This window comes from Crinia signifera, chromosome 1, assembly GCF_055691185.1.
Source record: "Crinia signifera chromosome 1, ASM5569118v1, whole genome shotgun sequence".
Classification (NCBI taxonomy): domain Eukaryota; kingdom Metazoa; phylum Chordata; class Amphibia; order Anura; family Myobatrachidae; genus Crinia; species Crinia signifera.
This window is the reverse complement of record NC_139217.1, coordinates 380,144,140-380,169,885: the sequence shown is the minus strand read 5'-3', so window position 1 is coordinate 380,169,885 and position 25,746 is coordinate 380,144,140. Positions and strand designations below refer to the sequence as shown.

At 43.2% G+C, this 25,746-nt stretch overlaps 1 protein-coding gene across 8 annotated transcripts in view; it reads left to right on the top strand.

Moving 5' to 3' along the window:
* NOS1 (nitric oxide synthase 1) overlaps nt 1–25,746 on the top strand; it is a 290,226-nt gene that overhangs the window by 239,435 nt on the left and 25,045 nt on the right. For all 8 annotated transcript variants that reach the window (XM_083151464.1, XM_083151463.1, XM_083151458.1 and 5 more), the window contains exons 11-18: nt 3,055–3,156; nt 3,563–3,757; nt 4,886–4,971; nt 5,069–5,213; nt 8,168–8,272; nt 11,757–11,815; nt 13,767–13,883; nt 21,692–21,866. In XM_083151464.1, the coding sequence (XP_083007590.1) occupies nt 3,055–3,156; nt 3,563–3,757; nt 4,886–4,971; nt 5,069–5,213; nt 8,168–8,272; nt 11,757–11,815; nt 13,767–13,883; nt 21,692–21,866 (984 nt within the window). The remainder of the gene's footprint in view (nt 1–3,054; nt 3,157–3,562; nt 3,758–4,885; nt 4,972–5,068; nt 5,214–8,167; nt 8,273–11,756; nt 11,816–13,766; nt 13,884–21,691; nt 21,867–25,746) is intronic.

Below are 25,746 nucleotides of genomic sequence, written 5' to 3'. Positions count from 1 at the left end.
ATTATGACATACTGTAATGTCATAATGTAACTGGACCCACATAATGTAACTGGACCCATGTTTAATTAGCATAATTTGTTGTAATTACAATTGATGCTAATTAAACACAATTATCTCCTTACATAGAGACATAGAATTTGATGGCAGATAAGAACCTCTTGGCCCATTTAGTCTGCCCCTTTTTTAATTATATTTTTTTGGCAACTTCAACCTTAATTGTTCCTTAGGTCTTTGTAAGGATACTCTTATACAAATCCCAAATGGGTTTAAATTACCCAACGCAGACGTGGAACTTGTGAGTGCAAAAATAAAATTTTGTAGTTACCTCTTTTGTTGTGCTTTTCTTTTTTGCATTATCTTGATACCCATACTTTAGTCTCGTAACGCATGATAACTAAAATATCACTAATTAAATCTGCTACAATGGGTGACATTTAATGAGATGCGAAAATGTGAAAAAACCTGGGATTTTGCTGCGAAATCGCACTTTCTGAAAGTGCGATTTTTAGTCACGACGGATCTCGCATCCAGATGTTTTCCCATTGAAAAGTATACAATTCGCATATTTAATGAGATGCGAATTCGGGAAAATGTGTCTAAAAATCACCAAACATTTAGACCAGGTTCTTACAGGCGAATTGGCCAGAACCATGCACAGATCATTGAGATCTGTGCATGGTCCTGTGCTAAAAAATGTGTTAAAGTGATTTTTTTTTTTTAAACGGCGTGGGGTCCCCCCTCCTGAGCATAACCAGCCCCGAGCTCATTGAGCCGGATCTTGTTCCAAAAGTACGGGGGACAAAATGCATAGGGGTCCCTCGTATTTCTGAAACCAGCCCCGGACTCTTGGACCGGTCCTGCTTCTAAAAATACGGGGGACAAAAAATCTTGGGCTCCCCCGTGTTTTGAAACCAGCACCGGGCTCTAACAGCCCGCGGTGTCATGCCTTAGCCAGGGGACACTTTTTATATAAGGTCCCTCGGCCGAAACATGAGCACCGTGGCTGGTGAGCCTTGGACGGGGCACCTGGAGGAGTGGGGACCCCCCCCAACAAAGGGCCCCAGCAGTTTTCACCCATCCAGGGCTGAAGCCCGGGGCTGTCACTGGCGTCCGTGGCCAGTGGAAGCCCCCCTGATGGTTAAATCTTACATACGTAACATTGCTTTATGCAGGAGAACTGCAAGTGCCAGCGGACCTCCCCCGCATGCTGGGACTTGGAGAACCACAAGTCCCAGCATGCGGGGCATTAATGGGCCCGCTGGGACTTGTAGTCCACCTGTAAAAAGAATGTTAAAAGAAAACAAGCACACACAGAAAAGTATAACTTTATTTCACACACACACCTCACTTTTACCCCAATATACTTACCAACCCAGGATCCAGCGCTGGTCTGTCTGCAGCAGAGCCAGCTCACCCCGCACTGAAAGCAGGGTGAGCCGGCTTTCTCCGGCGCAGCTAACAGCTTCTGTAGCGCTGTAACAATTTTGTGACATTAAGATAAGTGGTATGGGCCTGATGCTGAGTTGGATGCAATTGTGGACAGCTGTGGCAGCTAGATTTACTACCATCTGCTAATACAGTACAAGTCTATACGACTGCATGGTTATACCACCCACTGTCTTGCACCAGCCCCAGGCTAAGTGCAGGAGATCTGTCACAAAGAAGTTCCCTGTGGGGCTGTAACTAGGGGTTTGTGTGTGGGCCCATGCCACCTGCATATGACTTTCAGTGTGCTTGGAATGGCACCATGCAGCCTGTAGTACTGCTGCAGAGCTGCCCCACAGCATCTAATGAAGTTCCAGGCAGGTACCCTGCATCTTGTGGAGCCACCAATGGGTCCTTGGGATGCTTCAGGCAGGGTTCTACTTCTTAGAACTGGCTACAGACTATAACATTCCTGTGAGAAGGGACTTTTTTTTTCCCCCACTTAGAAATTCCCATTTCACAGACACAGCATTTCAGCCATACATAGTTGCCACCAGTGACGGAGCCCCCCATCAAGGAGGATCATGCAGTGTGTGACGTGTGCAGTCTGTAAATATTTATGGAATGTGACTGCTTTTGGAAATGCATCCAACTCCAGGGCTGTATTAACAGCATTGTAGGCCCTAGGCAAAGCAATGCAATGAGGCCCCTACCCACCCATACAGTAAATGTCTGTAAGCAATGTTATAGCCCAAGCCATCCAGCCTTCAGCATTTTGACAGCCATTCACTGTCTAGGTCAGTGGTTCCCAAACTGTGTGCCTAGGCTCCCTGGGGTGCCTCGGGACACTTACAGGGGTGCCTTGGATTAGCGGTCTAGAGGCAATTGAAAATATTTATGGTCATTGTAAAAGGCATAAACATTGCTGGTGGGCTTCCAATAATAAAATATGTGGACAAACAGAAGCTAATCCTGTCCCTCACCCATAAATAAACCCATGTATGACATACAAATCAATTTACAGAATAAGAAACTTTTGGACTAGGGGCCGTGAAAAAAATTCTGATTCTCTAGGGTGCCGTGATTTTAAAAAGTTTGGGAACCAATGGCCTAGGTGACAGATAACACTTTGCAATGGGAGTGGCTGGACCGCATGCTCTACTTGATTCGCACATAACGGAGGCACCAGCCTCCCCCCTTCCAAAGCCCCTAAAATCTATGGACTAGTCCCTATATGTACTGTCTCATGTATGTATTGTAACCCTCTGCTCACCAGAGGTACTGTATTTCCACATGCTAGTGTTTTGTTACTTATTTTAAAATATGTTTGGGTTATTATTTGGAAAAAAAAAAATATTGATTATTTCCATGGAATAATTTTTAGACAGATGAGATTTACATAAAAGGTGAAATCCATGACTGATAACAGTAACAGTAACAAGTATCAGTGTACTGTGCCGCCTTGCAGTTAATGGATTTCACATGCACAGATGCTCAGTTGAAGTGATCATGGAATAATTGCTAATACTATTGTCCAGCTTGTTACAGTGGGCTAAAACAATCCAGGCACATTTCTCTAAACATGCAATCATTTGTCATGGATCTCATTTAGTATAATATTTCCTGCAGGAAGTCGCCAAACGAATGAATCTAGACACAAGAAAAATGTCCTCACTATGGAAAGACCAAGCACTGGTGGAGATTAACATTGCAGTTCTGCACAGTTTTCAGGTAGGTCATTAAAACTACATTTTGTAGTGATGATAGGAGCAAATTGTAGTATCTATAGATGATATACAGTATGTAAGGGTGTGCTTATAACAATGCATCTACAAATCCACAATTCAGCTTCATTTACATTTATTATGCTGTAGTTATCATGTCCAACAAGTTCCTTATTATAAATGTAATTTATATTTTTTATATATATATATTTATATACATAAACACACAAATAGAAACTATAGGTACCAACCTGTCAAAACAACATAACGGTAATATCAGCGTCCAGCACTTAAATTCCCCCATAGTGATGAGCTGCAGTGTTACCCGTTTATTATAATGGATTTATATATTATAGGATAAGTGCATTTTTATTTTTTTCATTTCAATAATTTGTCTTCTGTTTTTTCCCCAGAGTGATAAAATAACAATTGTAGATCATCACTCCGCTACAGAGTCATTTATCAAACACATGGAAAATGAATACCGGTGTCGAGGCGGCTGTCCAGCTGACTGGGTTTGGATTGTACCTCCAATGTCTGGAAGTATTACCCCTGTATTTCACCAAGAAATGCTTAATTATCGCCTCACGCCTTCCTTTGAGTATCAGGTATTGTGTTTTGCATATTAAAATAACAGTGCTAAGCTGTGTCTCCGTATTATGCTCAGTTCCCAAGGTGTGACAAAAGGCTTGCCACCTTGAGTAAAGTTCATGTCACCTTCAGAATACAAGGACATTTGCTGATGTGGGCAGTGTGATGTGACAAACTTTCAAGGCCAAATGTATTAGCCTCTGAGTTTGGCAGCCCTGAGGGATGCCTTGTTAATGACTGCCCGCTCTGTCGATCTTCCTTTTCAATGCTGTCCTAACTGACTTGAATCGGCAGCCACCACTATTTCCCCCGTCGGAAATAGCGGCAGGGTTTGAATACCACCCCAAAACATTAGCAACAGATCAATTCATTACTGAGAGTTGTTAGGTGAAGTCTCCATGGCTTATACTTATTTCTCCAGCAAATCCCACATATGATTGATGGGATTGAGATTTGGGGAATTGAAGGCCAAGTCAACACCTTGAACTCTTTGTCATGTTCCTCAAACTATTGCGTAACAATTTTTGGTGTGTGGCAGGGCACATTATCTGGCTGGAAGTGGCCACTGCTATCAGAGAATACCGGTGCCAAGAAGACGTTTCCATGTTCTGCAGCACTGTTTAGTTAGATGCTTTGTGACAACGTAACATTCACATGAATGCTGTGACAAAAGGTCTCCCAGCAGAACATTACCCAGAGCACTATACTGCCTCTGCCGGCTTGACTTCTTCCCATAATGCATCCAGATGCCATCGGTTCCCCAGATAAACTCATGCTCTCAGCCACATGATGCAAAAAAAATGTGAATCAGACAAGGCCACGTTCTCCCGTTGCTCAAGGGTTTAGATCTGATTCATGTTCCCTGCAGCATGCAAATGGATGTTTATGTTAATCATCCATTCGCAGCTTTGCATGGGGACACACGCTGCTGCAAGGGGGGGGGGGGGGACGGGCGGCAGGCCTTTGCCGGACAAGGTTTGGTGGACTCGCAAGGCTGCGAATTTTAAACTCACAGCCTGCAGTATTTGCTTTTATTAGTAAATTGCTTCTAACCTCCATATATAAGCCATAAATGGTACATTATCCTGTATCTATCATATAACACCATGAGCAGTAGCATTAACCAGATCTTTGTCCACATACAGCCTGATCCCTGGAACACTCACATATGGAAAGGAGTCAATGGTACTCCAACTAAGAAACGAGCCATTGGATTCAAAAAGTTGGCCAAGTGAGTATAGCATTCGGCAGTCTCTATGAAGATGACAGTACAAGCATTTTTACTTTCTGTAGCTCTTATTATGACATCTGCCATATTTCACCCACAGGGCAGTCAAATTTTCAGCTAAATTAATGGGACAAGCAATGGCAAAAAGAGTAAAAGCTACAATTCTGTATGCAACGGAGACTGGGAAATCTGAATCCTATGCAAAAACATTATGTGAAATATTCAAGCATGCCTTTGATGCTAAGGTAATACCTTATCATATATCTTTCAGTCTGTTGTGTTTTTTGTGTAACACGATAGAGATGCATATTAGGCCTTTGACAATATTTGCACATAGAAAAGTACAGGAAACTGGTAACCGAAAAATTTCAATGAAATAAAATGCCTTTGGATTACTGGGGAAATGCAGTTTACCATTTCATTAATCCTGCTCTAGCACAGAATCCTAACATTGCTTTGTGTAAGATTAGAATCATAATGCCCACTAAGATAAAGTCCTTACATTGACCTCAACAGGCATGCAAAAATATATATGGTTGGTGTCAAAATATATGTTGAATACTCAAAAATACTGTTGGTCTAGGCTCTTGATGGCTAACCTTGACACTCCAGATGTTGTTGAACTACAAATCCCAGCATGCTCTGCATCAGATTTAATATGGCCAAAATAGCAAAACTGAAGCAGAGCATGCTGGTATGTGTAGTTCAACAACAGCTGGAGTGTCAAGGTTAGCCATCAAGGGTCTAGGCCAATCGTAACAGAGGAATCCTTAGTGAAGTAGAGGAATATCCGGTGTGGTTTTTTTTCTTTTTAGTGCATAACACAGGATACTTCTGTTAATATTGGCCTAGGCCAGGGGGTCCTCACACTATTTTGCTCTGGGACCCCATCACACAATAAAAATGATACCAGGATCCCAGCATATTACTGCAGAATGGCTGCTACATACGTGGTCAGCAGGCTGCACATGCACAGCACTATTGTGAAGGCACGTTTACTATAATGGGAGTTCTATTGAAGCTTGGATGTTGCGCATAGCAACCAATTAGATTCTATCTATTATCTTTTAGAAGATGCTAAATAAATAAGAAATAGAATATGATTGGTTATTATGGCCAACATTCCATCTTAATAAATGTACCCTCTTGGACCAATGACGGTCACAATCCCCTTTGGGGTCAGGACCCACAGTTTAAGAACCATTGGCCTAGTAAAACAGTCTTTTTGAGCATTCATTATATTTATCTTTGGGACATCTGTTACATATTTATGGGATGGCAACTCATCGTGTGATAAATCAAGTTACGCTGTTTTTCTGAATTCAACTTTTTTATTGCTTTCCGGTGCAGGAGAAAACCATTATCTTTTGTAAATATAAACATCCCCTATTTATATAATAGTCATAGTGAGGTATATTCAATGACGGCAAGAAGTGCCGATAGCTCGCGGTCAGTGTATTCAACTCCCTCTCCTTCACTCCAGTGCTGGATTAAGCCTTCGGGGGGCCCGGGGTCACTTTAGACAGGGGGGCCCCCTCCCACTTGTCATTACTGGCCGCAAACTGCACGGGAGAATATTACACTGTCAAAACACAGAGAAAAGGAAGAAACTTGGTCAATGGGTAACTGCAGGGGGGAGGGGATTAATATAAACATAAATATATATAAAATACCACATGAAAATCCTGTGTTTGTCCCGCTGCACCTTACTCTGTAGGAGCCCAGACAGGCTCAGCACTGCCTCTAATAAAAAAACTCTCCCATGACGAGGCCGCTGCTGCTGTCCTCCATGGGCATTAGAAGCATATGATGAGCTCCAAGCAGAGCTCAGCACAAGCCTCTCAGCCTCTGACCTCATGTGCAAAGTCTCATGGGACAGATGGGGCTGATGTAACATGTGCAGAGAGAGTTAGATGTGGATGTTTTATTATTCTGTGCAAAGTAAATACTGTCTGCTTTATTTTTACACTGCAATATAGATATCAGTTTGAAGTACAAACCCCACCCAAATCTAACTTAGCCCCACCTGCAGTGCATATGGTTTTGTCCATTAGAGAGTGATTGTGCCTTTGCGAGTGAACCAGAATAATCCCCTTAGTCAACTCCCAGTAATGCACTGCACAAATGTGCAGTCAGTGTGCCCTGGCTCCTGATGCTCAGCACCATTAATCATTGTCACATTGGCAGACAGGTGAAGCTGCAGCACTACCCCACTCCCATGCACAAATCCTTTAGCTAAAAAAACCTTTAGCTTTTAAAAAATACATGCCAACCACAGGTGGCCCCTAGATAGAGGGGGGCCCGGGGTACTGACCCCCTGTGCCCCTCCTCCTTAATCCAGCCCTGCTTCACTCATTGTTGCCACCTTACTTGTCCCTTACATTGAATATGGTGAGGGACGGTGAGGGGGTTTGATGGCAGGATAGCTTGTTTTCAGCGAGGAAATAAAACCCCCTCGCCGGCAGCATTGAATACCACCCAGTATATTTATGTTGTTCCTTGATCTACATATGAAATATGTACATATGTAACTAGTGTGAGACCGATCTCTTGCAAGATCTAGCAAGAAGAGTGCTTTATTGTAATTGAATGGCTGTTCTTTAGGATTGAGGCGCAGATATACATGGACAGTGATAAAGTGGACAGTTAAAGTACCAACCAAACAAGTCCAAGCTGTCATTTTTTTTTCCAGATACAGCCTGTAACATGGCAGGTAGAGGCTGATTGGCTTTTACTTTATCTCTCTCCCCTTTATCACTCTCCTAGGGTTAGTACATCTCTTTAGTACATCTCCTGTAAGATAGTGCTGAAATTGCTGTCCTGTAAGATAGGAAAGAGTACTATACTATTGGATGGAGCAACAAGAGGTCTGTCCTGTAAGGTAAAGTACCAACCAATCAGCTTCCACCTGTCATTTTTCAATCACAGTCTGTAACATGACAGTTAGAAACTGATTAGCTGGTACTTGAACTCTCTCCAAGCTTTAATAAATATTCCCATTTATACCTTATATTAATGTGAATATCCGGGGGTTTGCCCACCTTTCTGTGGGGCTGGGTGGGGGACCCGATTTTAGGGAGCCTCCTGGCCATTCCGGGAGGGTAGGCAACCCTGGAATATTCACTCGAATGTGTGTTGTTGTTTTATTAATTCATCAGGTTTTCATGGTATATTTGTTAGTAAATAACTTCCACTGCAGGTGATGTCGTTGGAAGAGTATGACATTGTACATTTAGAGCATGAAACTCTGGTGTTGGTGGTGACCAGCACGTTTGGAAATGGAGATCCACCAGAAAATGGAGAGGTATGAAGCACGTGCATTTATAACATACCATTGTGAATTAAATATCCCTAAACTAATAAATGCAGCCGACCCATAAGCCTTTATTTCTCGTCTGACCACCAATTATACAAACACTCATGCCCTTTATCCAGTGTCCTCTCGACAAGTATGGTATTAGGAAAATAGCTGCTTGTTAAAGACTAAAAGCAAAAAAAAATCAACGTAAAGCCTTCCCCCGAGCAGTGCTTTCTGGTCTTTATATATGCGCCATTTACCGAATCCTGCTTTTTCCAAAGTAAGTTATAAATTTACAGTAATAGTAACATACACAAGTGTGATGTTCATTACATAATACCACATGGTATTCTATTGTATACCATATTCTAATCCAGAGGCAGGCAATCCCCTGGAATACAACATTATTACAAAGTGATGGTATTTGAAACCCTGACAATCAGAATACTGACAGCAGCATCTTAATGGTCAAAATCCTGATGGATCGCGGTGAGCATTTTAACCTTAACCCTAACCCGCCTCTCCCACAGCTTAACCCTAACAATCCCCTCCCGCAGCCTAACCTTACACCTAACCCTAACACTAATACTTACCGTCGGTACTCTGACAATCAGGATGTTGCTGTTGGCATTCTGCCTGATGGTATTTCAACTGACCGAAAACCACATACAGTATATAGTACGTTATTACTACATATACAAACATACAAAATGCCTAAGGCTTGGAAAGAGATAAAGTGGACGGAGATAAAGTTCTAGCCAATCAGCTCTTAACCGCCATGTTACAGGCTGTGTTTGAAAAATGACAGGAGCTGATTGGTTGGTACTTTATCTTCGTCCTCTTTATCTTTATCCAACTCTTCATAAAAAGACCCCTAAAAATGTTAGTTCCCACCATGCCCTTCATTTTTTGAAGCAAGTATGCTCAGGTTAGGCTTACAGTGCTTAGGCCCTTATTCTGATCGGTGCGGATATTCCCGCATTCTTACGGTGCGGTCCGCACGCCACGGTGTTTTGCCGCGTGCGGCCATCGTCCGTAGAAACGCCCACGTGTCCTCCGCATTCGGACGGACTCACTCTTTAAGAACAGGGCGTGTTTACGGACGACATACAAAGCATGCGTGTGCGGGAGAAACACTCCGATTCGGCACGGTATTACAGAGTATTACAGAGTATGCTCGGGAATACCGCATCCGAACGGGAGCCAAGCGGTGCTACCGCACGTAAGCGGAGTATTTACGCCAAACAACCCACTATGAAGTATCTTCTGCTATACATCACATGACCCACTTATTCAATTACCTATCCTCATAAAAAACTTCTTATTTTGAATTGGAATCAGTTAGATGCCAATATATCCTTACAAGCATGCCTAACACATGCATTGCACACATTAACCCTTACAGCAATTGAAGTGCAATGGTTTCAATTAAAGCACTGACAAGCGTCCTATTAGTGAGTAATGAGTAAAGGAGTAGATTCTATTGGGTTCAGGTGTTAATGGTTGTAGTCATTAGGCGTACGTTCGCCTAGCGCATGAACGAGTGGTGTCCGCAAAGCAATAGTACACTTGTGGACACCGCACATTTCTGCCCTTTTTGATCGCGTGCATTCGGAGTGGTTTCCGAATGTACGCCCCCCAACATAAGTGTACTCCCCCGTGTCCGCCCATGTTTCCGCCCCGTTTTGCCCACTTTGAAACTACGCCCATGTGTCATTCCGCATGACGCCCATAATACGCCCCTATTTCCCGAATGATAGCGGTGAACAGTTCTGGACGGGATCTGGCCGAACTGGTACCGAGTCAAGGCGTGGCACATGCGCGTTGCGTTCTCCACGCATGCGCAGACGCCGTAAACACGCGATCCGAAAGTATGCGGTAAAGTCCGCGTCAATCAGAATAAGGGCCATAGTCTGAAGACAAATCCATGCATTATACTTTTGTACTGTGAGCAGGACTTATTCACTCACCGGAGGCCCAATAGGAAGGGGTAGGGAGGCAACTGGGCATGGAAGCCATGTTTGGGTTCTTCAGTTTTTTATAGGATCAAAAATTACAAAAAGAGGTGAGGGAAGAATTGGAGTATGAGAGGAAGAGCAACACGTCTAGTAGAGGAGGGAAAGACCCAGTGTGTGCTGCTCAAATCATCCTTGAGTGCCAGCTTGTGGTATTAGTGCTGAAGGTTGGCTACCCCTGTTCTAAGAAACGGATGCTACTCTAGCATTTGGCATGTTATGTAAAAGGCATGGATCTTGTGGAAAGTATAGCAAGTGCAGAACACATCTGACCTCTGACCTTGAAAGCACAACATTTTTTTTTAAATACTGTTTTCCATTGGGCCCAATACAAAATACGGCAGAAAGCTTAGCTATAAAGCTTAACTATCATGAGGTTCTTATGAGCGTGTGAGGCTAAGGCTGCAAGAGAGGGATAGTTAGGCTGCTACAAGAGCCCCACAGTAATAAGGGTCTGGCAATACAAGATCACCCTTTTGAAGTGCTCCTCAAAAGAGCAGAGCAGAATAAGAAGAAGAAGTCAATGGCTGCTCCTCCTTCCCTTATCACTGGTTGCATCCCATGCAAATGGTGGGAGTTCCTTGTGAAACATGTTCAGATATGCTTCATTGCTACTTTCCCAATTGACAAACGCCCAGCTGATTTGAGCTCACAATGTTGGTCTCTGTCTTGAAATTGTGAATACCACTTCCAAATTGATTTAACTCTTCTTGGTGGGTCTCTCCCAACTTCTCAAAAAAAAAAGTAACATAAAGGAATAAACTGCGCTTTTGGGGAAATATACCACAACTAACACACAGGGTGTAAAATAAAACTAATACATGTATTAATACATGGTTATGCAAATAATAAAACCAATAAAGATGAAAGTTTTATAAAAAATGTCACATGAAACCATTAGTAACGGTTATGTTAAGTGATCACCCCTTCTTATTTCCTTCACATAGGATCCTGTTCCTACTGTATATAGCACTATTGAGTGTTTTGTACATGCACGGAGTTAAAGTTCAATATAGTCCAGCATAAAAAAGGTGCCAGCTGGATAAATATCCTCTGAAGGTGCTCCTCTGATAGTGCAAAGTACAGTCCTGGTTCAGGTATCCAATGGAAGTGATTGATTTGGTATAGGTGAACAATGGCTCAGTGGTGGCAGGGCACAGGCTGACGCGTTTCGCTAGGGTATACTCAGCCTTTTCAAAGGTCCTTTGAAAAGCTGTGGTTACCCCAGCGAAACGCGTTCCAATTTATTCCTTTATGGTTCTTTCTTTGCTTTGCTTATAAGGGACTGACTAACCCTTAACTATATACTGCTGCTAATTAGAGGGGCAAATGTGAGGATCTGCTAGTTGTCATTTTCCAAGAAACACATAGCAAATAATAGGAATCGGGAACATCATTTTGATTTACCCTGTTTAAGTAATAATTGTTTTATTCATATATAGCGATTGGCACATTTAAATGTTTTTACTTTGCAGAAATTTGGCTGTGCTCTGATGGAGATGAGGCATCCCAATTCTAATATGGAAGAGAGAAAGTGAGTTTGCATTTAGGAAAGAGCTCTTCTAGGGACTAGGGCAACCATAGTAACAGTTCAGGTTTTATAGCTAGCCATACTTGGGTGCAGGTGACATCATTAGTACCTCAGTTATGTTTATTTAACCATCTGTGCTCAAGCATGGCTCTCTCCGCAACCTGGAGTGTTAGGAGTAAATTTACTAAAGTTTCTAAAAATGATAAGAGATGATGTAGCCCTTAGGGGCTACATTTATGAAGTAGAAGATTTTGTAAGCCAGCACTTCTCACCTGATAACATTTAGGGGGGTATTCAATGTGTGGCATTGGGGGAATATCTGCCCTCACCTATTCAATGCTGCCGTTAACGACAGCATTAAAAGGTGCCAGATCCGACTTTTTAAAAAGTCGGATCTGTTTTGTTGGAAATGGCTGCTGATTGTCGAATTAATAGCTGTTTTTTGACAATCCGCGTCCGTTTTCGCCGATCCATGGACTTTCCCACACTCGACAGCTGAAGCATTAAATTCTGGCTGTCGACTTACGATCGGAAGGAACGAAAAGGGACCGGGATTCCAACTCTCGGGACGTTATGACACTCAGAATACCGGATTAAGTACCCCCCGTTACTAGTGTATTTTATTCTCAATGTTAGCGCTACTTTAAATTTTTATTTCCGGCCTGCCAAGAAGCGCTCCTTTGTAGATAGAGCCCCAAGAGTAAAGAATGGCAGCTTGGTGGACAGTATTTCACAGCATATTTGCAACCAACAAAAGAAGGGAATTTTATTATAAGAGACAAATCAAAAAAATAACAAATACAGTGGTAGCTGTATGTAGTATTATATTTCAGAACAACAAAATATATTCATAGGCTGGTTTTAGGAAAATTATCTGTTTGGGAGAAATATAATTACAATAGAAGCAGTATCAAAATCCATCATAAAGCATTATCTGACTAGTAACTTTTCCAATAGCAGAAATGTTGTAGCTTGTGTGTGTCTGTGTGTGTGTGTGTGTGTGTGTGTGCGTGTGTGTGTGTGTGTGTATGTGTGTATGTGTGTGTGTTCGTAAGTACATACATATCTGTATAAAGAGCTTTAGTCACCCTTTGGCTGCCATGGCAAAACCTGTCAAGTTTTGAAGTACACTTATTAGACATGATGCATTTCTTAAAAATCATATTAATTACATTTCATAAATAATTACTCCTAATTAATATATGGGTAGACTTGAAAAAAAAATAGAAAATAGAAATTTAGGTACTTATGTAGTATCTGGGCTGCCGATTTTTTGATTGTATGCCTTAAGTTAAGGCATACAATCAGATGCGATGCGATGCGATATCGCATCGCATCGCATCGCATGCGACCATCGGATGCGATGACCCGATTTTTCCATAGGAATCAATGTTAAAATGGACTGAGTCCATTTTAACATGGAATTCAATGGGAAAAAGGGGTCCTTTTCATACCCCTACTATCCAAGTGGGCATGGAGTTGGATATAAACCTGTGGCGAGCGTAGCGAGCCACCGAGCCCGAAGCGTGGCGAGCGGACGGTATTCTGTGTCCCCTCGCGGGGCTCGCTACGCTCGCCACGCTTCGGGCTCGGTGGCTCGCTACGCTCGCCACAGGTTTATATCCAACTCCATGCCCACTTGGATAGTAGGGGTATGAAAAGGACCCCTTTTTCCCATTGAATTCCATGTTAAAATGGACTCAGTCCATTTTAACATTGATTCCTATGGAAAAATCGGGTCATCGCATCGCATCCGATGGTCGCATGCGATGCGATGCGATGTACCCGATTTAGAAATCGGCAGCCCAGATACTACATAAGTACCGAAATTTAATTTAAAAAAATAACATTCTGAAAAAAGGGTTTGTTGATAAGAAAGCAAATTCTATATCAGCAAGGCTGTAAATGGTATATTGCAATGACAGGGTTATAATATGATGTTGTCTGTCTTTAGGAGCTACAAGGTGCGCTTTAACAGTGTTTCCTCTTATGGTGATGCTCGGAAGTCAGCAGGTGATGAGACAGGACCAAGAGACAATTTTGGAAGTGCAGGTCCTTTGGCTAATGTTAGGTAAAGGTTGAATATTCTATTTGTAGCTGAATTATTATTATCCTTTATTTATGTGGCGCCAAAAGGGTTCTGCAGCGCCTGCCAACACATAGATGATCGAAAAACAAGAAAATACCGAATTACAGTGCAATGCAATTTAGGACAAGTACACAGTAAATAAGGACAGTTGCATCAGGGGACAGAACACTGAAGCAATTATCAAGTTGGCTAAGATATATACTGAGATTAATAACCTTTCTCTCACTGTTTAGAATTGTAATTAAATTATGGTTAAACTGTATACTCACATTTTGTTTTACAGTATATTGTATACATGAAGGACCTTATTCAGGTCCCTTCGCTCCCCCATGCATTCACAGACGCATTTCTGCACATGTGTAGACACAGGGTGCGTGCGGCGGAGGAAGGGCGTGTGTGACATCGGGCTGGCCGATTCCCCCATGGGAAAGCCCAGCGTTTCATTGGTGTTCCCAGGAGAACACTGGGAGTTCCCATGCAAATCGACCAGTGATGCGCAGGGGTGGGGGGTTTGGATGCAGACAGCGGACATCATCGGATGTCAGCTGCCCACCCACTTCCTCCCGAGGGTGCACAGATGGGGTACTGCATAAATCGAATGCATCTACCCATAATGGATTTTAGTATATTGGTACCATAGTGGCAGAGTATGTCTCTGATATAGGTAAGAATGGGTCACTTGAGAGGACCCAAATTAAGTACTCACTCTTTCCAAGTTCTGTTCCTACTTCTTATTTGTGTGCAACAATGGATCACTGCCCACTACCAGAATATTTGGTACTTATATGTTAGTTGGGCGCCAACTATAGTTACTACGCTCATACCCCCACTATCCATGTCGGCATGGAGTTGATTTTATATAGTGCCCGAAGAGTGGCGAGCGTACGTGAAAAACTAAGCAAATAGCTTAGTGGGCGCCCAACTAACATATAAGTACCAAATATTTTTGGCACTATTGCTTTTAATCTTTAATCACTAACACGTCTTAAATTGTGTTATTTATCTAAATGTATATCACTTTTAATACAATAAAATCAGCCTGGTCAGCAAATGATTAACAGAATTGATTAAATCCCAGATTGGAAATCACATTGACTGGCATACAGATCGAGCCCCGCTCTTCCATTGCTGGCGCTCACCAGAACGTCCCCGCTGGTGAGCGCTAGCGGAGAGGGACTCCATTAGACTGGAATGCGCAAGCGTCTCACACGCACGCGCGTCCCAGTCATTCTGCCGCTTCAGGTAGACGGGCAGACCCTGAAGTGGAGATGGGCAGGGTTGGGTGGGGTTCAGGGAGGCAGTGGGGACTGGCAATGAAGACCAGGGAGGCGGCAGGTGGTGCAGGAAGCTCCGTCAGAATGGGGCGCGCAAGAGCGTCTCGTGCGCGCACGCACCCTTCCGATGGCTGGCGGGGGCGCCAGCCCCTGCAAGCATGAAAGGGGCTCCATCTCTATATCTTTTTTTATACATTTATATATGTATATATCTGTTGAATATTTCAATGAACTAATAGGAGACCACGTATTTATGAATAAAACTAATAGATTTTAAATTAAAATAAACACATTTTTTGTAGAAAACGTATGCATTGAATAGCTAAAAAATCCAGACAAGATTGAATACCCCCACTGAACATTATGGCGTACAACATGTCACACTAATGTGTCACAGCTGTCTTATACTAGAAATCAGTGACACATGAGTCTGACTATGCTCGCGTGGTGTGCTTTAGGATGCGAAAGTGATGCTTTGTTTGCACCCAGGCATTAGTATAAAAAAGTCATTTTGTTCTGTATATTATTAGATGTCTGGTTAGAGATCTCTTTCGCTAAATTATCCTGATAAATCTGTTTCCCTTCCTTTTTTGTTTATGTTATTTTTTTATAACTTTAAAGGTAACCACACTAATTTTCCAAAATGTACATTTGAACAGCATCAATCTATGCCGTGGTATCACTAAAGGGGTGCGGGCCACACCTGAGTGTACCCGCCAAGGGGTGACAAGAAAGTGCCGATTCCTCCTCAGGGAAAAAAGACGGGTGATCTTTGTGGGTTGTGGGAGCCGGCACTGCAGACAGCACAGTCACCGATGGCATCCAGCATCTCTGGGATCCCAGGAGTGACAAAATGAGAGTCAGGGCGCGAAGACATGAAGCCACACACCCTTTTTGCAACCTCACATAGAACACACACATGGAATATAACTCCTGCTTCGGGTGTCACCTCTCTTAGCGTTATTTAAAAAAGTGTAGACATACAGGTATCTGGTAAACATTTTAAAAAGAACCTGTATATATATATATATATATATATATATATATATATATATATATATATACTCAGAGTTCTGTTGGCGGCACTCGCTTCAAAAAGAATCACACTGACAACCAAATGTTCAGTGGTATGACATGTTTCGGTTTATTCAACCGTCCTCAGATACAAGTGATAACATAAATGACGCTTACCTTTATAGCAGTGTAAAGAGAAACCTCCACCCCCATCACCACGTTAAAACCGGAAGTAATCAGTGTCTCAACTGATACATTCCATCCACCAAAGTGAAACAGATACACCAAGGTTCCAGCAGACTAGATAGAAAGAGAAACAATTCATGATTAAATAAACTCTTAAACTATTCAGAAAATCGACATATGAGGATATCAATAAATATAGAGTTATGCATATAGATCAACATCATAAAAAACAATTATAGCTCAGAAATTCATTAAGTCCATATGGGGCCATCGTTTTCAATCGATGGATCCATCGAACCTCCTTTTGCAGAAGGAGTCTGTCACGATCTCCTCCCCTTCTGTTCTCTGCCACTTGATCTATCATTAGATAGCGGAGATTAGATAGATTATGCCTGCAGGCCAAGAAGTGCTTGGCCACAGGTTGGTCCACCAGCTTACCCGCCAGGGTTAGTTTAATCGCACTCCTGTGTTGTGCCATGCGCTCACGGAATTGGCAGATCGTCTTACCTATATAGTACATACTGCACGGGCAGATGATGCAATATATGACGTATCTGCTTGTGCATGTTAACGCTGTTTTAATTTTGATCTTATGTCCCGAATGGGGATGTGTAATATAATTCTGGGCAAGCAAGTGGCTACATGTGGTGCATCCAAGGCACTTATAATTCCCAGGTTTGCGGGATAGAAAATGCACAGGTGCTGATATTCCTAAATCTGACACATCCGTATGGACCAATATGTCCCTCAAATTCCTTCCCCTAGTATAGCAGGGAAGTAGGCGGCGTTCTTTAAATCCCTTGAGGTCTGGATCGGCTAAAACAACCGGCCAGATCTGTTTAGCCATGGAAGTGATCGCAGATGTTTCTGTAGAGAAATTGTTAATCCAGATGATAGAATCCTTATTTTTATCAGGCTCTTTGCTAACCCCAAATTTTGGTTGTAACTTGGCTTTATTTCTTGCATTAGTTAGCAATCTCTTGGTATACCCTTTCTCAAGGAATTTTTTCTCCATCAAATCCAGTTGCCTTTCTTCTTCAGTAGGGTCACTACAGATGCGGTGCACCCTCAGGAACTGTGAATATGGCAGTCCTTTTTTTAAAGCTACTGGGTGATGGCTTGAGTAAGAGAGTAAACTATCTGTTTCACTTTGGTGGATGGAATGTATCAGTTGAGACACTGATTACTTCCGGTTTTAACGTGGTGATGGGGGTGGAGGTTTCTCTTTACACTGCTATAAAGGTAAGCGTCATTTATGTTATCACTTGTATCTGAGGACGGTTGAATAAACCGAAACATGTCATACCACTGAACATTTGGTTGTCAGTGTGATTCTTTTTGAAGCGAGTGCCGCCAACAGAACTCTGAGTATATCTTCACCCGAGGAAGGCACCGCGCTAATTGATTTGATTGTTACCTGGGAGTGCCGGCTATCCCCCCTGTACATATATATATATATATATATATATATATATATATATTAGAACTACACAGAATGTCATTTGTAGCACAGGAAACATTAAAATGATCAAAATATATATTAACCAGTTTAGAACTTCCCACAGTGTAACAGACTCTGGATGTCATTATGGTTATCTACATCTAATTGCAGATTACATGTTCATTGTTTTAAGAGCCTACTAATAATTAGAGGAAACATTGCCTAGCCATGGTCCTATTCTCACTTTACTACTGCTTATGCCCTAGGGCCAGAAAATGATGTAAGGAAGGTTAGTACTAGCCTATGTAGATGTAAGGGCTCACTTACTAGGCCTGCTGAAGTCCTAAAACATTATTTACTTTCTAGTTACTCTGTACAGGATAAGAACTAGGCATGTGCATTGGCAACTTTTAGTGCTTCGTGAAACATTTCTTGGGTCTGTATCTCCGACAGTGTTTTGGATCTGGATCTGTTCCAAAACACCACTACGCTCCTATGCTATTATTAACCACAATTACATTAATTTCCACTCATTTCCAGTCTATCCTGAATACCTCACACCCCACAATGTTGTTTTTAGGCCAAAAGGTTGCACCCAGGTAGCTGGATGACTATGCTAAGCGATACAAGTGGGCCGCACACACACGTAGCCCATCTAGGAGTGGCACGTCCCTGTCACTTTTAAGAAAATGCAGCAGCACCAAATTTATTGTTGGCACATGTTGGGAATTGCCCATATGTAATGCCCGCACAATATTACTGGCATTGTCCGATACCACAAATCCCCAGGAGAGTCTAAGTGGGGTAAGCCACTGCGCAATGATTTTCCTCAGTTTCTTTAAGAGGTTGTCAGTGTTGTGCCTCTTACTGAAACCGGTGATAGACAGCGTAGCCTGCCTCGGAAGGAGCTGGCGTTTCGAAGATGCTGCTGCTGCTGTTGCTGCAGAAGGCGATGCATCTACCCACAGTCTGTCACAGTCATATAGCCCTCAGTTTGCCCTGTACCACTTGTCCACATCTCTATGGTTAAGTGGACAGTGGGTAAAGTACATCCACATTTTTCAGGGCACTGAGGTTACTTTTTTCAGATGTCTCTGTACATCCTGGGTATCGCCTGCCTAGGGAAGTGAAATCTAGATGGGATTTGTTACTGGGGACACAATACCTCCAATCAATCATCTAAACCTCACTCCACTGATGGCAGACACTGGACGCACATCTAACACAAACATAACTGTCAAGGCCGCAGTTATCTGCTTTGCCATAGGATGACCGCAAACAATGTTGGACGGTCAATTGCTTAGTGAAAGATGTATCAGTGTTTCGACTTCCCCTCTGGGATAATGAACGACTCCCAGCAGCAGCGGCAGCAGTAGGCGCCGTATTGCAGCATCCTCCGTTGGAATCCCGGATAGAAGAGGAGTCAGTCATGCCGGTGACATGGCCTGCAGGAATACCTCCAATCCGGATTCAGGAGGTAATTGACGAGGAGTGACTTGCTGGTGTAGTTTTCATGCACTTGGATACAGGACTGCTTATGGTCCTAGCCACAGTTTCTGAACTAAACAGTGACTTATGAATGAAGTGTTACATCGAGGATGTCCCTAGGTGGCCTCATCCCTGCTTATTGCAGCTTTACATAAGCTACATATGGTGAGACAATTGTGTCCGGACCTGGATAAAAATAATTCCAGACCAAATAGGTGGATTTTCTGGTCTTCTGCCCAGGCATGGCGATGGCCTTTTGCATCCCACAGACAACAACTGTCTTGCCCGGTGCCTCATTTAAGCAAACCACATTACCATCAGCAGCATCCTCCTCGTCAACTTCCTCCTCAGCACCAGCTACATCAATATCCTCCCCGTGGTGTACAACATTGACACCTTCAAGCTCAAAATCAGGAACTGGACTGTGGGTGACCTTCCAGCATATGCAGAGGGTGTGCAAATGTTGGAAGGAGCCACCTCTTCCCAAACAGTGATGGGAAGGTCAGGCATTGCAACCACCAACACCCTTGGACTCTTCTTGGGGATTTGTGATATAATGTCTTTAGAAAGCGCAGTTGTTTGCTGTATTTTTGATGACTCTAACGGGGGAAAGAGGAGGGCTTAGATCGTTGTGTGAAGCTGAACCACTATTCATGATGAACATAGGCCAGGGCATTATCAGTTCCTTGCCACTCCGCGTCGTAAATGGCATATTGGCAAGCTTACGTTCTCCTCAAACGATTTACATTTATTTATTTTTTTCAAGTTACTGAACTTTGGCATTTTGGATTTTACATGTCCTCTACGAAGACATTGTGCATCGGCCTTGGCAGATGACAATGATGGCATTTCATGTTCTATGTCATCATGACTAGTAGAAGCAGCTTCAGCACTCGGAGGAAGTGGTTCTTGTTCTTTCACTAGTTTATCCTCCAAATTTTGGTTTTCCATAATCTTTAAAGGCAGTATCACTGGACTGGACTTATGTAGCAATATCACTGTACTTTAACGGCAGTATTACTGGACTTACGCAGCAGTACCAATGGACTTTAATGTCAGTGCCACTGGACTGGACTTATGCAGCAATATCACTGGACTGGATCACTGGACTATATACACAGTATCACTGGACTGGACTATACAGCACTTTCACTGGACTGGATTATACAGCAGTATCACTGGCACTGGACTGGACTGGACTATATAGCACTTTCACTGGACTGGACTAGTACAGCAGACAGCACTATCACTGGACAAGACAGCACTTTCACTGGACTGGACTAGTACAGCAGACAGCACTATCACTGGACAAGACAGCACTATCACTGGACTGGAATGCGGGACGGCGGGCAGGGGGCCATGACATGCTGCCTCTTCACTCTCCTAAACTAGAGTGAAGATGGCTTCTTGTGGCCATAACCTTAAAGGGTCCGGATCTCACGAGGTCCGGAGACCTGCGCTACAAGCCTAGGTGGGATTTCTCAAACAGGCTCAGAGCATGAGTTCGGATTGGGGGTGTCCAGATTAAAATATTAAATTAGTAAAATATTGTATAAATGTTCTTAAAGTTCTATCAAATTTCACTTCTTAGGTATTTCTTTTTCAACTACGATGCCAATTTTAGCAAAGTTGGCAGTAATAGAAGTAAACGACAACCCGTAAATAGCAGTGTATAGTAAATAGTAATCTACAGATGGAAGGCTTTATATCTTCTCTATCCACACTGGTGCATATAAACAGCAAATTGACCCTGTTTTTACTACTAACAAGTGGAAAATGACATTGAAGAAACATTGGGCGACAGTGTAATATGGAAGATATCTCAAGATGTGTACTACACAAAACAGCATTTTCGGTACTTATGTATTATCTGGGCTCCCATGTTAAATGCACCCCATTTTTTCATACCCCTACTATCCAACTACGCTTGGAGTTGATTTTATATAGTGTGGCGAGCGCAGCGAGCCACCGTGCCCGAAGCGTGGCTAGGGGACGCGGTCTCATAAGAAAAACGGGAGCCCAGATATTACATAAGTACCTCATTTTCATCATTCGTAATAGAGTCGTACCTAAAGCTTTGGGGCCCTTATAACAACATTTCGAGCTTCCAGAGACGCCACTTTTGATATTTTGGCTCCATTTTACACTCCATAGTTGATCACTTATTTTTATGTTGTACCTGATAAGGTGTAAGAGGATCCAAGTCTATCATATCTAAAAATCTATATATTAGAAAAATATGTGTATAGTTCTTTACACCCACCTCTGAATGAGCCCCATTATGTATATGTGTTCAATTGCATGATAATGTGGCAAATACTCTTTTATTGCTATTTGATGTTTTGTAGTATTTTGCATTCTTAGCTGTATTGTTTACTCTACTTTAGATTCTCAGTCTTTGGGCTTGGCTCTCGAGCTTACCCTCACTTCTGTGCCTTTGCCCGAGCTGTGGACACTCTGCTGGAAGAAATGGGGGGAGAACGAATAATGAAAATGGGGGAGGGAGATGAACTGTGTGGACAAGAGGAATCTTTCAGAACTTGGGCTAAAAAAGTGTTTAAGGTAATTATTTTTTTTCTTTCGCAATTGCTGTTGCTTATTGACACTACTTCTGACCAATTCCAATGTGGAATTGGTCAGGAGCATGCGGGCCAGCCTTGCTGGGACTTGTAGTTCCACAACATTACACAATAGTTTCATCTATTTTTTTACCATTTATCAGACCGATGCCCACCGCCCAAGGAGCATCAGGGACAGCCCCAGGTTTCAACCTGGGCAGGGGTCACTCTGGAGGAGGGGACCCCATTATTATCCAGGGACCCTGCCTTGGCTGACCAGCCACAGGTTAATGCTTTGGCCGGAGGAACTTATGTAAAAAGTTTCCCCCGGCTGTGGCATTACCCTTTTGGGCCCGGTGCTGGTTGCCAAAATACGGGGACCTATAGTCATTTTGTCCACGGTATTTTGGAAACCAGGACAGGCCCTTGAGCCTGGTGCTGGTTTTTGAAATCCTGGGGATCCCCTATGTTTTTGCTCCCCTGAATTTCTAAAATCAGGACCGGTTCGTTGAGCCTGGGGCTGGTTATGCTCAGAAGGGGGAACCCCACGCCATTTTTTTAAAATTTTTATCTTTTACACAGTGTTTTTTACTTAACGAGTGTAACCAGTGTGACCTGTGCATGGTTCTGTCAAACTTTGAAATTTGACATTTTTGGTAACGTTTTCCAAAATTCGCATTCCCATTAAATTTGCGAGTTGTATACTATTTAATGGAAAGACATCTGGATGCGAATTGAAGTGTGACAAAAAATCGACAGGTCAATCCCTTCGGCTAATCCCTCCATGCATGAGATTTCAGTTCCAGAACTGAATATTGATCTACAGGCATGCTCTGACAAGCAGAATGGGGACCTTCAAAAAAAAGTCAGCGATTTTTTGTTACACGCTTTATGTATCCGGTCTTAAAGACTAAAGAGTTTTATCAAGCCCAGCCCTTCTGTTTGTGTTTGTGCACAGAATTTAAAAGGGCAGTGCTTTTACTAGCCATGTCTCGCTAGTAAAAGCATTTCCCTATTAAATATTGGTATCTAATCTTCTTTGCCGGAGGTAGCTCTACATTAAACCTTGGTCTGCAGGACAGAGCCCATAGGCAGCATTCCATTCCTTCATGTGGGAAAAAGACTGAACATGACACTAAGCAGACATTTGTAGCTTCCTGGCAATCCGCTGGGAGCCTGACTGTAATATAAATTATTGTCTGTAGATTCTTTTCATGTCTCTACTTGTCACAGTAAAAGAATGAGGGATGATCACCTTCATGATAATAAGAATCATAAATATGAAATAAGATATAGGAAGGTGATGCTACTGTATTTTCACATAAAATAACAAATACTGTATATATGTGTACCCCAGTTACCTTAGTTATACATTTACAAATTTAAATTGACACTATGGTCTTTATTCAGATCTGATTGCAGTACAAATCTGTTTGGAAAATGGGCAAAACCATGGCCCTTATTCTGATCGGTGCGGCCGGATCCGATTATGCGGCCAGGACCGTGCGTGCGAAACCCCGCCTTCCGTACGGATCGCCAACTCCGTCCGTACGCGGTAAGAAGCTGGCCGAACGGACCGCACGTGTATTTTTCATGGAATACGCCTCCTCCATCTCAGGGAACCTCCCCCATCATTCGATGGTCGCAGACCATCGAATGCAGGACCGAATGGTCCACCAGCTCCCGCAACCTCAGACCACACGGACATTTTTCCGTGCAAAAGCAGGGATCTGGGCGGGCAGCTGACATCCGGCAATGTCATATGTCCGCCCCCTACACGTGCGTCACGGCCGCATTACCATGCGTACGCCCAGCGTTTGCATGGGAACGCCCATGAAACGCGGGGCGTATGCATATGGTAATGAGCCCAAATAGCCTTTCACGCCCCTCTCCACCCCCTGTTCGGAGTGTTCACATATCATGCGGGATTTAGCTGTACGCCCCGCTCGCAAATGCGCAGAGACGCCTCTGCACATGCGCAGACACAAAACATCGGCGGGCCGAACGCACGCGGATATATCCGCACCGACCAGAATAAGGGCCCATGTGCCATGCAGGTGGGGCAGATGTAACGTGCACAGAGAGTTAGATTTGGGTGAGTTATTTTGTTTCTGAGCAGGGTAAATACTGGCTGCATTATTTTTACACTGCAATTTAGATTTCAGTTTCAACACACCCCACCCTTATTTAACTCTCTGTGCACTTGTTACATCTGCCCCACCTGCAGTGCACATGGTTTTTCCCATTTTCCAAACAAATTTGTTCTGCAATGAGATCTGAATAAGGGCCTCTGGGTGAGATTTAATAGGCTGAGAGATTCAGAAAGTGAGAGATTTAGTGAGAAATCTCCAGGGTTTTTTTAAAGCGGCAATCATTTACACTTCAAACTAGATTTTCCGTGTAAATGATTGCCGCTTTAAAAAACTGGCGATTTCTTACCAAATCTCTCACTTACTGTTTCTCTCATCCTATTAAATTTCACCCTTTGGATCATTATCATCATCATTCCAAAACACCAGATGGCACTAAAAACACAGGAAAATACCTATTTTCCCTAGCACAAAACTTTTCCGAAACAGTCCTTTTGCTGAGTTTTCATTAGGGATGGCCATCGACCAGCGATGATTTGAAATCATTGATGGTCCATAACCAATAGTGAATTACTTTTACCATCTCTAGGAGATAATCAAATGGTACAGAGCTACCAAATTTTTTTGCTCCAAGCGTCGGAGCTTAGTTCTGCTTCCCAACACCCTTCTCTGGCTCTGATTGACCCCCAGCTCATTTAACACTAATGCGTGGATTACCTTCAATAGGTATAACCAGTGTTGGTTCCCTTACAGATGGTATTAACCCACCGATGGCCATCCCTAGTTTTTATATGTTCATGCAATTGTTTGCATCCATTGAATCATGCCTAAAAATGCTACCTCCCCACCCATTTATCTCATTTCGATACTCTGGCTCTGAACATAGAAATCTTGCTTTTGCTCTGCTCTTCAGAAATACATGCATCAGTGTGTCTATTCCATTCCACACATTTCTCCCGGTACAAACCTCTCTCCAAATGTGAACTAGTGCTTTTTGGCCATAACTTAGGAGCATTAGAGTTGCACAGTACTACTGTAGAACATTAAGGGGGGTATTCAATTGCTGGCGAGCATCTCCCGTCGGGGAGATGCCCGCTGGGCCCTATTCAATGCTGTCTTTCCCGACAGCATTGAGCAGGGTATCTCGGCAGAATGAGCCCGACATCACAAGCTGTCGGGCTCGTTCTGCCGAGAACGGCCGGGAAGTGACGAGCTGCCGGCTGCAGCTCGCCTCTTCCCGACCGCAACTCGCAGCCACGCCCGCTTCTCGTCCTGCTGCAGGCGGAACATTGAATCCCGCCTGCATGTTCTCGGTCGAGCTGACCGAGAACGGGACTGGGTCACGGCGGTCGAGCAAGCTCGACTGCCGTGACCCTCAGATTGAATACCCCCCCTAAGTGTTATCAGTGTCAGACTGGAGCATTAAGGGCCCTACGGGAGGGAATGCAGTGCAGGAGGCCCATGCTAAGAGGAGTGGCCACCCATTGGCTAACCATTAAAGAGTGCATGATTTGGGCCCCTGTATAAATATGTATACTATAAGATAACTACTGATAGCACATGATTTATCATGTACCAGATTAATACCAGCAATGCACTGTATAAAATACACAATAGTACTGTGTAATATAGTATAATATATGATTAATGTATAACTCCGGTGCACAGTCTGGAACCTGATCTACAGGCAGGTCCTCCAAGCACTGGGGCCCAGCGGGGGTATTCCACTCTACCTCTGTGGGCCAGTCCAGCCCTTAGTGCTGTGCTTTCCCGCTCCTTGTAGGTGGCCACAGT